Raw genomic sequence first — 17236 nt, 5'->3', positions numbered from 1 at the left:
TTGGCATTGGGGCGGGGGGGGAGAGAAAAAAAAAAGCAGTCAATCCAAATTGTCTCATGAGGGAAGAAATGGAGCAGGGCTGAGGAAGCTCAGCAGTAATCTAAGTGCACAGATTCTTGTAAAACCTTTCTGAAAAGCCTGAATGAGTCCCCCAAATGAATGGCCATTTTGTCCCCTTTCAGTTCTCCTTCTCTACCATGAACTCAATGTGCAGCTTGTGGACAGACAGATTCCACAATAAATAGAGAAGGAGAGTAAAACTAAACCCACTGGAGCTTGGCCAGGAGCAATGTCAAATCTCTTGACTGATTTCCCAGGGAATTCTTGCTCTAAATGTCAGGAGAACATAGCCCTGCAGCCAAGTTTGGACCAGACCGATACCAAGGCGTGACAAAATAAATGACCTAACAAGATTGCACTGCAGGAAAATTAAAACTTCAGAAATGTGCAAAGATCACATTTCAGTAAGTGGTGTTTTATATCTTTGTAGTAGACAAAGCTTAACGCAAACTTAGAAAACATAAATTGTAGGGGGGAGTGGGACTTATTAGTGGCATACAGTTGAAACTTTCAGTCAATCAGAAATTAAAGTCTGAGACTATCTACAAGCATCAATGGTTTCTGAAAGTCTTACACCTTGCTCTCAAACACCCTTGTTGACAGGAGCCAAGGAAGGTCAAAGGAATTTAGTCTCCTAGGAGCCTGCAGCACTTTGAAAACAGCAGCTAAGTCCCTCTATGCCTCGGGCACTTCTGAAAATCCTCCTGTAGGCTCTCCTGCCAGCAGCAACAAGTGTTGCTTTTGCTGTGGTTACCTGCAGCCCGGCACTCCTGTGGGGCTGGTAGGAGCCTAAACAGCTTTAGGATTTCTGATCTTCCATCAGCTGGTGGGGCCAAGATCTGCTGGAAAGGGCAGAAACACCTGGAGAAAGAGTGAGGAAGAGAGAAAGTACTTGCACGCAAGCCTCATTTCTTTTGGAAACTCAAAGTCTGACGTGGTGCTGAGAGAGGAGCCGAGTGAGCTGATGAACTGAACAACAGAAACGTAAGGGAGAAGATCCACCAGGTGCAAGTGGAAAAGGTTGAGGCACTGAGAAAACACACAGTGCAGAGAAAAGCAATACCAAAAATGCAAAGAAAAGACATAATTCTTTTCTCTGCTTCAGTCTTGTCTGGCAGACCTCAGTGTCTGACAGATGCCCAGGGTAGAGATCCAAGAGACTTGCAATGGGACTGAGGGGACTCTTCCCACACAGATGTTCAGTGAGGTGACAGAATCTAGTGCTGGGAGGTTTTGTTCCTCTCTTGTTGTTTTAGCTGGAATTAACTGTTTGTACATTCCTCTCTGGCACTGGCAGTGTGCCCTCTCCTCCAGAACAGACCAATCCAACTCACTTCAGCTGCCTGGGAAGCCCTTGCTCAGAATGGGGATGTGCCTTATGTGTTGTAGGGTCTTCTCCCCATGGCTTACATCCCTACAAATCTTGAATTCATGATGCCTTAAAGATGACTGTATAAACTCAGATTTAATGTTCAGTGAAGGAGAAGCAGCCACACAGTGAGATTCAACTGCACTTCCTCCCCACCTCTTCCCAGACACAGATTGAGCTTTAACACCATTTAAAATTTTTCATACATATTCTTTTGTAAGTTATTTCCTTAAATGTGTTGAGCGAAGCGGCAGGAAGAAGAAGAATAATTCATCCTTGTGCAAAAGTCCAAAATGACTTAACTCAGACATTAGGTTTTATAGGTGAAAATATTTCAGAAAAAAAGAAAGGGAAGAAAAAAAATTAAAAACAAAAAACAAAAAAACAAACAAACAAAACCAAACCAAACAAACAAAACAAAACAAAACAAAAGAACCTATGTGGTCTCAACTCCCAACATTGATAATTTTTTCCCTGGACTAACTGGGGCAGCTTTCCTCTGTTTCTCACTGCCATCTCAAGGGATGCCTTCCTTGCCTTCTGTGCTTTCAACAGAACATAGTCTGTTTCTTTGATCAGAGCTGGCACAGTGCAGTTTGCTCCAGGTTTGTGCCCAAAGCATTGCCTTTCTCTGTTTATGTGGCTACAACCTTTGTCTAATCCTCCAGAAGATCTATCACAATAAGAATGGTAGCAGTGACAGAAGCTATTAGTGTCCCGGCTTCTCCATGCGGCAGTGATCTGCTCGGCAGATCAAAAAGAGCAGATACATGCTATCTGCAAGAAAAGGAAAAGCAATTGCTGGTTTTGCTAAGCGAATTTTGTTTGTGAACAAACAAATGAGCTGCAGGAGGCAAGGTGCCAAAGAACAAGTGTGTTGTCAAGGCAAAGCTATGAAAGCAAACTCAGCCCTTATTTCAAGCAGCCAGCTCCAAAACTGGAAAGGAATTTGAGGTTTGTATGGGTGCTTTTTGTAGCTTTTGGAACAGCAGAAGAAAGAATTGCTATGACAGATGTAGCCCTGGAATAAAAGGCTGAAATAATCAGATAATGACTTCACCAAACGCAGGAGGGAAAAGATGTGGCAAGTTCAAGCCGCATCAAGGGAAGCCACAGGTGTCTGAAATAGAGCACGATAAAAGGAGCTTTTTGTACAATAATTCCTTGCAGAGAGGAAAAGGGGAATAGGAGTAAAAAAACCTCATGCTGAGGAACATCCTAACTGAAATCCTTTCAATGTAATAAACTACTTCTGCAGCCTTGACAGAAAAAAGTTGGTCTGTGAGTGTGAATTACTCCTATAGACTGTGAGTATATGAATTATATGAATGATGGGCTTATGTGTCAAGAAGACACTGTTAGGACTTGAAGTTTGTGGAATCACTGTAGCAGGTTGTGAAGGGCATAGATTGAAAAATCAAATGCACCAAATGAAAGCATAGCTGTGCTATGAGGACTGCACCCCCTCTTGACTAAGCTCAAGACATCAGCAAATGAAGTAAAGCATAAAAATAACAAAGGCAAACATCCAGCCAGATGTTTTTCTTTGTAAGTGTCTCTTGGTATCTTTTATGGCATGACTTTAGGGAAAAAGAAGGCATGCATGAGAGAAACCCTACATTCATACTGTATGATCACCTGCATTTACCATAAACTGTGATCTGTAAGCATTTAACACACAGACATGACATTTTTATTGTACAAATTTGTCCAGGGCATCCTGAGCTGATAGTGCTTTATGTTATAGTTGATTTTCACTTATAGTTGCTTTTCAGTAAATTATTATCAACAATATCCTAGCAGAAGCTAAGTGGGGACTTTCTGTTGATCATTTCCATGCCCAAAGCAGTTTTTCAGAACTTGAATTGCTTCAACATGGTCAGAAGTTTTCTCTGATACTGTGTATCCTGTACAGGTTGGCTGATCATCATGCCAAACTCTGATTTTTTCCCTGTTGCTGCATGGATGCATGGCAGATGAGTTGCTCTGTGCATTCTATTTTGACTTTACTTAACATTCAAACATGTCCCTTAAATTTTTTTCTATATAACTGATGCACAGATTCCTTTTTTCCACATGACAGTCTGAGCCACTGGATAAAAAGGATTTTCTAGATATCTTGTTCCATTTTCACCCATCTTTTTCAAGAATCAATTTCTATGCATTCTCTAACAAAATAATTGTTCCTGGAAACTTTGACAACTTTATTTTGTTCTTGTTACATGAAGAGCAGTTTTTTCATTGAATTATTTTCATTCTGTAGAGTCACTGGGTCCTTCTTAAGGTGGGAACCATCTGAATTTCCTCAGCAGCATCACACACTAATTTCAACAGTTCTTTTCAGTGGCCTCCTTTGGCTTTCCCGAACTTCGTTGAATTTTGCAGCTTCCAACAAATCGAATCACTTTGCCCCTTTTGTAACCAGGAGGGTTCTAGTAAGGTTCTAGTAGGAATTTTAGATGGACAAAACCAGCTCCAAAAGGAAAGTCAAATAGTTGATCCAAGGGCTGGAGCATTTCTGATGAAGAAGGCTGGAAGAGTAGGGGTTATTCAGCCTGAAGAAAAGGCTTTAGGGAGACCTTTAAGAGGCCTTCCCAGTACCTGAAGAGGTCTACAGCAAAGCTGGGGAGGGATTTTTCACAAGGATGTGTGGTGATAGGATGAGGGAGAACAGTTTCAAACTAAAAAAGGGTAGATTTAGATTAGATATTAGGAAAAAAATCTTTCTTGAGAGGGTGATGAGACACTGGAAAATGCCACCCAGGTCAGCTGTGGATGTTCCCTCCCTGGAAGTGTTCAAGAGCAGGTTTGATGGGGCTTTGAGCAACCTGTTCTAGTGAAAGATATCCCTGTCCATGGCAGAGAAGATGGAACTAGTTTATCTTTGCGATCCTTTGCAGCCCAAACTATTCCACATATCCATGAAAGCTCCCAGGGTTGCTTTGACTTTTTTCCCTCAGAACAGCAGGGACTAAAGAAACTGAGAAACCTTCGAGTCCTTCCCAGAGCCGCGCATTCCCCGCTACAGAATCAGAGTGGGGTTCTGTTCGGCCTCGGCTTCTCCTCCTCTCAAGCAGCCGCGAAACCCCCTGAATTAATCTGCATATTCACATGATCGCAGCTGAGCGGCGGCCGGGGCTGGGGGCCGGCAGTTCCTCAAGTACCCTTGTCCCTCCGGGAGCAGCAGGTAGGGCAGCGCGGCGCCGGCCAGCCGCATGCCCGGGAGCCGGGCCACCCCCCCGCCCCCCGCCCCGCTCCCTGCGCCCACCCCGGCCAACCCCGCTCACCCGCCGCCCCGCCGCTTCGCCGTGCCCGCCGGGGAGGCATGAGCGACGGAGCGGCCGCGCCGCGCCGCGGGTGAGTGCGCGGCCCTCCGCGGAGGCAGGGTTAGGAGGGAGGAAGGAAGAGAGGGGGCGGCCCACCCCAACTGGAGATGACTCTTTGGGAGAGACTCGGGAGGGGGGTGCGCGGATGCTGGAAGAGGGTCGCGGGGGGGGGGGGGAGGAGGGCGAAGGGGGGTGGTGCTTTTTGCGCGCCTGCGGGAACCCCAAGTTGTACGGCTCCGCGATGTGCCCGCGGAAAGTTCGGGGTTGCTGCATTTCCTCGGAGTTTTGGACCCAGGGCACCGGGCAGCCCCACCGTTCCTCCTCCCCGAGGGCAGCTTTTCAGTCGTGTCTGGGTTTTCACACTGGGGGCTCGAGGTTAAGGGAGAGGGTTGCAAACCCACCTCCTTTTCTGCGCCCTAAAACTTGGTTTTATTGGCCACTTGTGTGTCTTGGGATGGAGAGACCTGTACGCGGAAAGCCCAGCTCTCGCACAATCAAAAAGCGTCCGTACAGGGCTCCCCACCTGCTGTGGGCATCCGCGCCCGCCAGTAGTTCATTCAAAAATTGTATTGGAAAATGGAGACAAATGGTTATAAGCAAGGGCTGCGACAGTGCATTTGTTTTGCAACAGTAGCCTGTCCCCCGCCTCCCCCCAAGCTGGCGAGAGGATGCTTGATGTCCATTTGAGCTCCAGCCGGCCGTGCCAGCGCAGGTCGGGCAGTACGTGAGTTTGCTGGGGAGATGCCACTGTAAATAGCTGCCGCACGCACAGAACTTCAGCCTGACAGTATGGCGTGTGGAGTGGCTGGCTGCAAGCCCACGTCCAGGCTGTTTGCCCTGCTCCATGAAGTGGTATTAGCTAAAGAAGGAAGAGCTTTTAAAATAACTATTTTTTCCTTCTTTCTCTCTCTCTCTCTCTCTCTCTTTTTTTTTTTTTTTTTTTTTTTTTTTTTTTTTTTTTTTTTACTGATGCCCCTGTTACTATTTCTATTGGTGTGGCTTGTTATGGCTGCCATCCTGGTGGCAACGTGATCTGTGAAAACCCACCTTGCTCCTATCAGGCACAATCCACTGTGTAATCTTGTAGTCCAGACCAGAGAATCTCAGGTGTGGCCATGTGAAATTAATGTCTCTTTGTAGTTTTCTGTTGTAGTTTGCATTTATCTAAGGCAACCCTGAACAACAACGACTGCAAAAAAATGTTATGCGACTTTGATGGCAACTTTTAGCTGCCACAGAGTCTACATATGTCACATTCTGGTGCCAGACCTGCCACAGCCATCACTCTCTCTGCATCTCAGGCATTTCAATTAACTGTATGCTGAAAATAACAGTGGATGTTGGGGATGGTGTTGGATTCTAAGTTGCTGATACCCTTTGGATTTAAGTGAAAACATGGCCTCAAGGTCCAAGTATTAAGTATTAACATCACAGTATTAAGCTGTTACTAACATTTGTAGGGGTTTTGGCTATGAGGAAGAAAGATATGCAGTTTGAAAGAAAAATTTGGCCATGACAGCTGGGTGTTTTGCTAGGTATTGATATCGTAGAAAAACAGACTGCTTCAGAAAAACGTGTACATTAAAAATAGGTGTTTTGGTTATTAACTGTCAAAAGTAAGGCTGGGAGTGTAGTTCTACCATTTTGATTTTTTTTCCCATGTATCATGGTGTTTTAGAAGAGCAGAAACTTTCTTCATGTTGGTGAGCAAGCTTCTGTGTTTGAATTAGATTTCTGGCTTGCATGCAGCATTTTTGCATTTTCAGGGCTACAAGCAATATTGGCTTAACTGATTTGACCTGGTCTCAGCTGGTGAAGAAGTATGAGGTCTGCTTTTCTTAAGTGGTAGCCTCCTTCTAGAAAGGACCATCAGCAGGTCATCAGGAGGTGTGATCTTCCACATCCACTGTTACTCTCTTGCACATGTGTATTTGTGCACACATTCACTCCTAATGTGTTCTTCCAAGATTCTCCACAAAAAGAAGGAAGCTAACTGTGTGATTTTAATACCCAAATACAAGCATGGTTTTCTGTCCTCTTCTACAGGATGAATCACAGAACTGTAGATGATGTGGGTTGGAACAGACCTTAAAGAAAAATCTAGTTCCAAATCCACCTGCCACGTGCAAGGAGAATCCCACTAGACCAGGTTGCTCGAAGTCCCATCCAACCTTGTCCTTGAACATTGCTAGGGAGGGGACAGCCACAGCTTCCCTGGGTAGAGTGTTCCAGTGTCTCACCACACTCTCAAGAGAATTTCTTATGTCCAATCTAAATCTACCCCCTTTTGGTTTGAAGCCATTACCCCTTGTCCTAACACTACATACCCTTGTAGAAAGTCCCTTCCCAGCTTTCTTGTTGGCCTCCTTCAGGTACTGGAACGCCACTGTATGGTACATGTAATTAATTTGCAGTTCTCCTTCTTCCCTACATGTAGCAAGAGACTGCCAGACACTTTGACAAAGAAGTCAAGAGTCACCATAATCCTCTCTCCTGCGCTCCAGAAACCTAAATCCACCCCCAGAGTGCCCTTTGGTGGTTGGAAGTTTTGCTGAACTCTCGGATATAACGCCAGGGATAGCATTTTGCTTAGCAAGCAAAAGCTCAGGGAAATAGAAGTTGCAACCCAACTGAGCAGGGGGCAAAAGGGTGAATTAGTGCCACTTTCCAGTTTCTTTTCCATGGACTTCAGCTTATGCTTCATCCCTATATGAAACTTTCATCTGGGACATGCCCTGGGAAGATGAGTTTTTCTCAGTGTGGATATATAGCACCTGTGTATTACTCAGGCCATTAAACCAAGTTATTAATGAGGAAGATGTAGGGATGTCAGAGATAAGCCTTCAGTTTTCAGAGAGAATCTGGGCATAGGGTTCAAAGGCAATGGTGGCCAAATACCTATGAGCTTCAGCATAGGGAGAAACAAAGATTATGGAATAATTTTGAACCAGAACTCTAGTCTAGAAAGTTGGTCATTAACTGACTGTTGTTAAGGGATCTTACAAAAACATCTTTCCATTTGTCTTGAGTCTGACCCAGAATCAGAAGATTTTGGGCATGACTTTGTTCTCTTTTGAGTCTCTGGCTTCAATTCTTCTCTAGCAGAGCAAGTCCCACTCAGGTCTTAGATCACTTCACAAGCACTTTTGTAGCACTTCACAAGCCACAAGTGGCTGATTTTCACAACAGCCATGTGCAGGAGCTAACGTACTCATTCTCATCTAAGAGTCTAGAGTACTAAGATAGAGTTCAAATGACCTACCCAAAGTACACAGTAAATTACCATAATAAGTGAGACAGGGAAACAAATTGTTTGCTCCAGTCTCAGAATTAAATTGCCTTTCCCTAACTCATTGCAACTGTTAAGAAATTCATGGGCCATTCCTCTTGCAATAACTTTAACAGGGCATGCATGTCTCTTACGCTTCTTTCTAATATAAGTGGTATTAATATGTATTGTAGCTCAGTTACCTTAGACAACTGAGCATAAATTCACCCATCTTCTACTTGAGATTCTGTCCTCAAATGTAGCAGCTGAATATTCTTTCTTTTGTTTTCTGCTTTTTGGAAAGGTTGGAGAATTTTCGCTTTTGTTTTTAGAGAAGAATCTTGTTTGCATTCCTTAGAAACTCATTAAAATGCTTCCCTTTTGGCTTATTCTCCTAATTTATTAATACCACAAATAACTTCTTTGGTGACCCACTTTCATAGGTATCTGAACATCTAGCAAAAATGTAACTCACGAGGAAGGCAGTGTAGACTGATAAATAGCATCTCCAGACAGAGAAGAAGATAAAGACACTTCCTTCTTTGCCACAGAGAGTCCTACACACCACACATACAGAAAATATTGCTGTACTCAACAGCTTACTTGGCACCTTCAGAGATAAAGAAAGCACTTTATTGATTTCATGATTGATTTAAAGCTCATAATTTAAGATTGCCCCTGTCCTTCTGGGCTGAATGTAATTCTTACCCTGCATCCACAGTGAAGAAACTGCTCTTTGCGTAAATATAAAGTGAAATATTGGTTTGTGTGAGTGTTCAAACAGACAGACTTTCTCTTACAGCTCCTGTGGCAACCTCCCAACACTGTTGGCAAAAGCATGAAGGTTTGACTAAGATTCTTCTCTTTATTGAAGTATCATACTTGCTTGATGACCTGTACAGATTTGCTTAGGAAAAGAGGATACCCACTGATTTAATGAGTATGATGATCCACAGGCCACTAGAAGTGGTAGGGCTGTACAGACTCTTAATTCAGGCAGAGGTCAGCTGGCACAAAAGAATACTCTTGGTTTCATACTCACTTACTTCAAAAGTTAGAAGCAATTGCTTTTTGTGAACTGAAGCTGTACAGACAGACTTACCTCAAGGGGTGACAAAGCACCTTGTGTCCTGCAGGCACTCAGATTCTGGTTATGTTCCAAGGACAATTTATTGTGAGAGAGCAGTCTGAGATTGTCCCAGCCCAAGGATACTGGGCCTTATTGCATTCTCTCCAAAGTTTGCTGGATAGCAACCCCCTAACAGGAGAGCATAAGGCTTATTTAGTGACCTCTGACGAGGCTTTGTTTTCCTTTTCAGTAAGTGTGGACGCCTGTTTAAGTGTGAGAGCATCATGGTGGCATTTAAAGGAGTCTGGACTCAGCCCTTCTGGAAAGCCGTTTCAGCAGAATTTTTGGCCATGCTTATTTTTGTCCTCCTCAGCCTTGGCTCCACAATCAACTGGGGTGGAGCAGAGAACCCCCTGCCTGTAGACATGGTCCTTATCTCCCTCTGCTTTGGACTCAGCATTGCCACCATGGTGCAGTGCTTTGGACACATCAGCGGAGGCCACATTAACCCTGCTGTCACTGTGGCAATGGTTTGCACGAGGAAGATCAGCCTCGCCAAGTCGGTCTTCTACATTCTTGCCCAGTGCCTTGGAGCCATCGTGGGTGCAGGAATCCTTTACCTCATCACACCACCAAGTGTGGTGGGAGGCCTGGGAGTCACTGCGGTAATCACTTCTCCAGCTCTTCAATTAGCTTAGAGCCTAAGAAAATACAAGCAGACTAAAAAGAACTCAAGTAGAGATTTTTAACAGCTTGCTGGTTTATTTACATTATCTAGACAGGGCTTACAGATCTCTCTAGGTTGAATTTATGCAGTGTAATATCTATAGATGTTCTTTTTATAGAAGTTCTCTTTCCTAGAACTTCCCCAAATGTGATGACGGCAGGTAATGTTAATATACATACAAAATTTAAATAATATATGCACGAAATGCCATTTTCACATGGGCTGGGGAGGGGGAAATTAATTCTATGCCATTATGGTGGGGATTGAAAAAACATCAATTTAAAATGACATACTTTTGAAATAGATTGTGGCTCAGATTTCAGCTTTGTTCTGAACTAATAAGGAATGCCATCAGTGAGCCCTGTTGCAGTGCTTATTAAAAATGCACTTGAGCTGCACACTGCTTAATTTTTAATTGAAATTTAAATTAATTAAGTCAGGGCTAATTAATGAATTTATAATTGAATAGTAAATTACAGTGCTCCCAAGAAAAAAATGGTGAAGGGGAAGTGCAGCATTTGCAAATCCCTGTGTAAAAATAAACTATACTTCTGCAGTCTAACTTTGAAGTCCTGGTTGGGTGTTACTGTTAAGCCTTCTGTTCTCAATCCAGCAATATTTTTCTGTGGCTCTCAAAAAAAAAAGTTAAAAAAATAAAGAAAAGGGGGGTGGTGGCCTGTACCTCTGAATTCTATTGTTGTCTTTTGTGGTGTACCTTTCATTGAAACACCATTAATGTATGTGATGATTTTATAACCATTTAGAAAATCACCTCTGTTTCATCTCCGGTGTTCCTTTCTGCTCTTTCAGGTACACGAGGATCTTTCCGCTGGCCATGGACTCCTGGTGGAGTTGATAATCACCTTCCAGCTGGTTTTTACTATTTTTGCTAGCTGTGATTCAAAACGAAATGATGTCACTGGTTCAGTAGCTTTAGCAATTGGATTTTCTGTTGCAATTGGACATTTATTTGCCGTAAGTTAATGGCTTCTTGTTAAAAAATAGACCCTTTGTCCCTTTATTAGTACTTCAGGAGTTAATGGCAACTTCTGGGGCCTTTATAACTGCTTTATAACTTCTGTATCCTTATTGATCCATACCAGAACCCTTTGGGGTAGCAGGAGGGTCCCCTTAGGGAGCATGTTCCATCAGAGATTTTCTGCCTGCTTATGTGCTTTGTTAGTTTTGTGATAAGACTCGGAAGACTGACAGTACTTGCTGTCAAGATTAGAAGCCATGCAAAAACAGGGTGTTGACATAGTATAAGGACTAGCAGAAACTGAATAACTATCTTCAAGACTTCAATAATAGGTAACATTTTGTCTCTGCTTTAGATCAACTACACTGGTGCCAGCATGAACCCAGCCCGATCATTTGGACCTGCTGTCATTATGGGGAGATGGGAAAACCAATGGGTAACTCTCTTTTCATGCTTCCTTCACAGGAGTGCCAAATAGAATTTGTCATGCATCATTTGCTTTTAGTTATCCATCCCAGAATGTCCCATAGGGACCATCACTGAGGAAGACAGGTGCTGACCTGCCGTGAGCTTTGGGATAATTGCACTCCTCACCCAGAGATTTGGGGCAGTGTGCAGAGCACTAGAATAGCATCTTGGTTTTGTGGAGGTGGTAGCTGGGTAAAAAGGAAATCATAAATAAATAAAAATTAATAATTTTTTTTAAAAACTGCAATCCAGCAAGACTGAAAGAATTTAACTGCTAGAAAGAAAAATCCTCTGAGGCAGATTGCAAACCTCCCCCAGTCATGCTGGTGAGGAGTTGTGGAAGTAATTCTTGTCAGCTTCACGTTTCACCTGGTTCTGCAGCAAACTGGGGCAGAGGTATGAAATGAGAGCAGGGACCCTCTGTGGTCTGGGTCCCAGGGGATAACCTGCCTCAGCAAATGCCTGCAGTGAGAGATGAAGGGGTTGCAGTCTGGTCTTTGCAGACCAGACCAGATGTCACCTGCTTCATTTGAAAGTGTCATCTTAACTAGGAGTATCTGATAAACAGACTGTGAACAGTGCAGCCATTTTCTGTACCATCCTGCTATTAATTTTTTTAAAAAACAATTCGCATTTTATAAGGGAGAGGTGGATTGTGCCTCTGCCTCACCTAATTAAGGACAGGGAAAGCACTTCTAGGGACAGTTTCCATGATAACTGTAAGAGCTGTGTATTACCATGCATATAAGAATTTTTTTTAATTTTTAAACTATTAAGCCCACATTGCTCCCACTGTAGCTAATAACAGAAATAGCATTGTCTTCAGGCCCTGAGGCTCCAATTTTGCAAACACGATACCATGTGTAACTTAATTCCCAAGAGTTATGCTATTGAGGCAGATTTACCCAGTTATCAGTGCATGGTTTGTTCATATGAAAAACTGCTGTAGTTTTGTCACAAGATTAATTACCCATAGTCTGAGGAGACCTGTAATTTATAACTAATGCTGTAAACAGTAGACAACTGTGTGATGGAGAAACTTGTAGGAAAAGCTTAGCTACTGTCCTGGTCACTTGGAAAGATGTTTTTTTCTCCTTCTTCAGTGCACTGACATTGGCACACCACTGGCAGAAGCTCAGGTGCTTCTGCACCTACTGTTGGAGAACTGCTGGCAGACATGCTGTGATAGATATGTACCCTATGAAGTTGTGTCTCTCAGTTGTATTTCTTCATTCAGATTAGATAATCAGATAGCCAGTTGCCTGTTGGAAGCCAAATTTGGGTTGTTTTGGAAACGTGAGTCAGAAATACTGAAGTAGAAATGTTTGTGTGCACACTAGGGAAGGTTTTGTTTCCTTAAAAGTTTATTATCACCTTGGGCAAAAATGCAGAAATAAAATCTGTTTCCTGCATTTGTGTTATTTTTGAGGTAAGATAGAACCATTTTTCTTTCAGTAATTTTACTTTTTGATTAAGTCTTTTCTAAGTGCCCTTTCTGAAATAGAGCATGTTTTCCAGACAGTATCTGCTTCTAGGATTGATAATTCTTGATGTTTATAGTTACTGCAGAGGTAACAATATGAGTGGTAGGCAGAGAGCCTCTTGCCTTTGCTTACTTCTATAGAAAGCAAGGTCAGTGCTTGATTCTGCTAAACTTATGGTCCAGAAATGAAAGGCCATGAGAGGGTCGCACCTGTGACCCTTCTGCAGGGAGGAGCAATGTAGTGAGATAGGACCAGGTGCCCTGAGTTATTGATGAGTGGGTGTGGGTTCACCTGTGTCTGGCCTCCCTCCTGAGCATGTGCAGGAGCAGGGGGCCAATAAGAGAGCAGCTGACACCCACGGAGATGGCTCTCACTCTTCAGTGAGGATGGAGAAGCCCACAGCTCGAGGAGCCCCAGGAGCAGGCAAGAAGGGGTAGATCCCGAGGCCACAGGAACAGCCCTAGGACATCGTCCAGGAATGGGCTAAACCCCGAGGCCTCAGGATCAGCCCTAGGAGCAAGAAGGGCTCCTTCCCGCTTCAGAGCAATCCAGACAGATGACCCAAAAACTGACCAGGCAGAGTATTCCATCCCATACACGTAATTCTCAGTATAAAACTGAGAGATCACAAGGGTCAAGATGTCTTCTTCCATGTCTGGTGTGCTGGGAGGATTCTGTCCATTTTTCTGCCTCAGTCCTTACCCACACATTCCTAAACCTGTGCGTTCATCTTTCAAGCAGTCCTATATATGTTACCTACAGGTCACAATCAATGATGAAAATTTAGAGGAGAGGTGTGGGCCTGGTTGTCAGTCAAGTAATTCCTGCTAGTTTAAAAGCTAAACTATGCTAGAGAAACTTGTGTTGTAGGTGACAAGTCATATATGACTCTTCTGGGATCTGTGACCTTTTTTTTTTTCACGAGAAAAGTTACAGCTCTGAGTGATCTAAATAAGGATGATGAAAAACCTGTACTCTTTTTGTTATTGGACACAATTAAAAAAAGACCAAAAGTTAAATCTCTCTTAAAGAGAGGGGAAAAAAGCTGCTTTCTATCAACAGAATGTAAAGCAGCCACAAAGGATGCCTGTGTGTTTTTCTGTGGGAGGTGTCTGTAGCTTTGCTGCCACTTGGCTGGTCCCTTTGAGAAGACTGGTAACCAGACGTATAGACTGAAATCTTTTCCAGGCATCAGGGAAGTGGTAACTGTACCTCACTGATGTGTCAGCCTAGGTCCCTCTTCTCTGGTCTGTGGGGTCTACTGCCTGGTGATTCCCTAAATACTGACACAAGAGGAGTTTTTAGGGGAGTGCATGCAAGGTGGTTTAGATGACTGGATTCAAAGGGACTAGTCACAATTTCTGGAAGGGGTGAAATATGTGAGAGAGGGACTGAGAGCAGACAAATTTTAAAGAAGTGTCAAAGGACTAATGCCATTAACTGCCTAAGAGAATACCTTTTGACTAACTTCATATGTGATATTAAAGCAGGCACTCAATTGCTGAGCTCTAGGTCACCATTTGTAAAATCTGTGGTAGTCATACTTCTCTGCCTTAAAAACTGTGAAGGTGGCAGATCTTACCCCCAGTTCATGAAAGCCAGAGAGCTATGTGACCATGCATTTCTGGAAAGCAGGATTGGTTTGAACAATGGGGACAGTGCATTTTACTGAAAGTTTTCTGGATGAAGTCTGTAGTAACATGCTTTCCTCTGAGGCCCTGGCTTCTTGTTTTAGGGCTTCATCATTGAAACATAGAATGATTTTGGTTGGAAAGGATCTTTAAGATTATCTAGTTCCAACACCCCTGCCATGTGCAGGGACACCTCCCATTAGGTGAGGTTGCCAAAGCACCATCCAACCTGGCCTTGAACACTTAGAGGGAGGGGGCAGACACAACTTCCCTGAGCAACCTGTACCAGTGTCTCACCACCCTCAGAGTGAAGAATTTCTTCCTACTATCTAATCTAAATCAATCCTTTTCAATTTAAAGCCATGACCCCTTGTCCTATCACTGTATGCGCTTTTTTTACAAGTCATCCCCAGCTTCTTTTTTGCTTAATGCCTGTCTTTTTTTCCACCTCTTTTTTTTCAGGTGTATTGGGTGGGACCCATCATAGGAGCAGTCCTTGCTGGTGCTCTTTATGAGTACGTCTATTGCCCAGACGTTGAACTCAAGCGCCGTTTTAAGGATGTCTTCAGTAAGGCTACCCAGCCATCCAAGGGGAAGTACATCGAGGTGGATGATAACAGGAGCCACGTGGAGACTGATGACCTGATCCTGAAGCCTGGCATAGTTCATGTGATTGATATTGACAGGGGTGAGGACAAGAAGGGGAGAGATCCATCCAGCGAGGTGTTGTCTTCTGTATGACTAGCAAGAAGCACTGAAAGCAGAGAGCGGCCTGCTAGCCTGTCCACTGATATCCTTCCACCTATTAAAGAAACAGATCTTCTCTAAACTGAGCATCACTATATTTTAACAGGTGTGGTGCAGGCAGTTGCCTGGTAGTGGTGTCCCCAAACCATGTGCCTGCTCAGTTGGATTATTAGGACTTTGCTATAATTAGGATTCCCCCCATCTAGTAGTTCAAATTAAGAGTTGCTCCTACTATTTTCCTTTTCCTCTTTCTGGATCAATCCCAAAGTAAAAAAAAAAAAAATTAAAGTATTCTCCTTTAGTAAATCAGTCAATAAGAGATGAAGATAATGTTTAACATTCAGATTGACAGTTAAGACATATCAGGAAATTCCTATAGACAAGAAGACCTACTTATCAGATTGTTCTTCTGACACTTAATTGGCTGTTGTCAGCTTTGATTACAGGATTTTATCCATTATGCATTCTCAGCAAGGTTCAGGAACAACACCAACACTATTTCAGAGTTTTATCCACAAGCAAAGGGACATTGTTTCCACTCACGTACATAATTATTGTCTTGGACACTACTGAAAAAAATAATACTTTAATATGTTTTAAATAAATTCTGTCAGCCCACCAAATTTCACCTGTGATTTGCAGTGTAAATTCTTCATCCCTTCCTGGGAGTAAATATTCTGAAATTGAATGTTGAAGTCTACTGTAATAAGGCTGCAAAACACTTGACTGTACTTCATGCTCCCTGTTGTCATTGTCTATCTGGGTAAAAATTCTCCTGGGCTTTGACTATTGACCATTTACAGTTAGCAGACTTTCAAGGTCATGAAAGGAATATAAAGACTTTCCTGTTACTTAATAACTCAAATAAGAGATATCAGAAGAAAAGAAGGCGTATCTGTTTTCAGTGCACTTATTCAAACACACATTTCTGTGCTAATTTATGTAAACTAAAGGTTTAAATTACTTACCTACTTTCTTACAAGATGGTTTGAGGTATGGGGTTTTAATTTATTAGTAATGTAGAGGATTTTTAACTTTTAACTGAATTGAAACACTGGTTGGGAAATATTTTTTTATAACAGATGATAAAAATATGATTGCTTCTGGCTTTTTGTTGTAACTGATGCCTAACTATTTGAACAGGATCCATGCTTGTTGCAGTGTTCATGTAGTGCTAATTACACCCCTGGCAAAGGATTCTTTATCTGTTGTTAGGAAAAGATGAAAGCACTTGCAGGGGTTTTTTAGGGGGAAAGGGACATGAAATATGGGCAGTAATCAGTCTTCCCCCTTAGAGAAGTATTTTGACAGACATAATCACCCCAGCAGAACACTTCTGTAAAGCTGGTACTGACTTACTGCTTTTGTTCCTGATCAGTGACTTTGAGTTTTACAATATGCAGCTGCAGAACAGTCAGGAGCATGGTATTATTACTGTAATTATATAGTTTTTATTTTGAAATTGAATAGCTACTCCTGCCTGTTTAGCAATAAGAAGGGGGGAAAAAGTATTAGTCCTGACTGTGGGCTGTAATAGCCTTGTCTGTTCTTCGACACACTCTACATGCCATCTTTATTACAGGGAATTAGATGTTTCTAATGAGATAAGCCACTGCTACCCTCAAATCTGTGCACTGTGATCCAAGGGCAATCCTGCTATCCCAATTTGAAGAACTGTATTTTCCCAGCATGCCCCGCAGCGCTCATTTTCCTAGTTTCACACTTTTCTTGTCTTAAGCCCTGCTAGCGGGGCACAAGCTCCCTGGCTTGAGCATGGGATCCGTGACTTCTTCGTGCATTTGCAGTTGGGCTTTGCTCTCTCCCTTATTCCACCCAAACAGAGCCTGTAGCATGTGCAGGCACAGGACAGGGCTTCCTTCCTTCCTACCACAGTAGCCCTCCTGCCAGACCTATTGTGGCAGCATCGCAGCAGTGGCTGCCCGTGGAGTCTGGTAAAACAGCTGAGATTTGTCCTTAGCTGTGCCCTGGACACAGTGACAGCATCATGGTTCAAGGGCATCAGCATGGTTAGGGATCTGCAAGGGACAGTATCAAATTGCTCCTTCCCACAGCAAGGACTGAGTCTCCTAGGGAAGGGCAACAGAGGT

The 17236-nt window shown here is 43.2% G+C and overlaps 1 protein-coding gene across 1 annotated transcript; it reads left to right on the top strand.

The window, feature by feature from the left end:
- The first annotated feature begins 4715 nt into the window (after positions 1 to 4715).
- AQP4 (aquaporin 4) lies at positions 4716 to 15951 on the top strand. The gene is made up of 5 exons (XM_030445601.1): positions 4716 to 4786; positions 9343 to 9757; positions 10630 to 10794; positions 11154 to 11234; positions 14844 to 15951. Exons 1-5 carry the CDS (start codon positions 4755 to 4757, stop codon positions 15120 to 15122), a joined length of 972 nt encoding a protein of 323 aa, XP_030301461.1. The 5' UTR covers positions 4716 to 4754; the 3' UTR covers positions 15123 to 15951.
- The last annotated feature ends 1285 nt before the right edge of the window (positions 15952 to 17236 follow it).

Source organism: Calypte anna, chromosome 2 (assembly GCF_003957555.1).
Source record: "Calypte anna isolate BGI_N300 chromosome 2, bCalAnn1_v1.p, whole genome shotgun sequence".
In the NCBI taxonomy this organism is placed as follows: domain Eukaryota; kingdom Metazoa; phylum Chordata; class Aves; order Apodiformes; family Trochilidae; genus Calypte; species Calypte anna.
The sequence above is the reverse complement of the archived record's forward strand: the minus strand, read 5'-3'. Positions and strand labels throughout refer to the sequence as shown.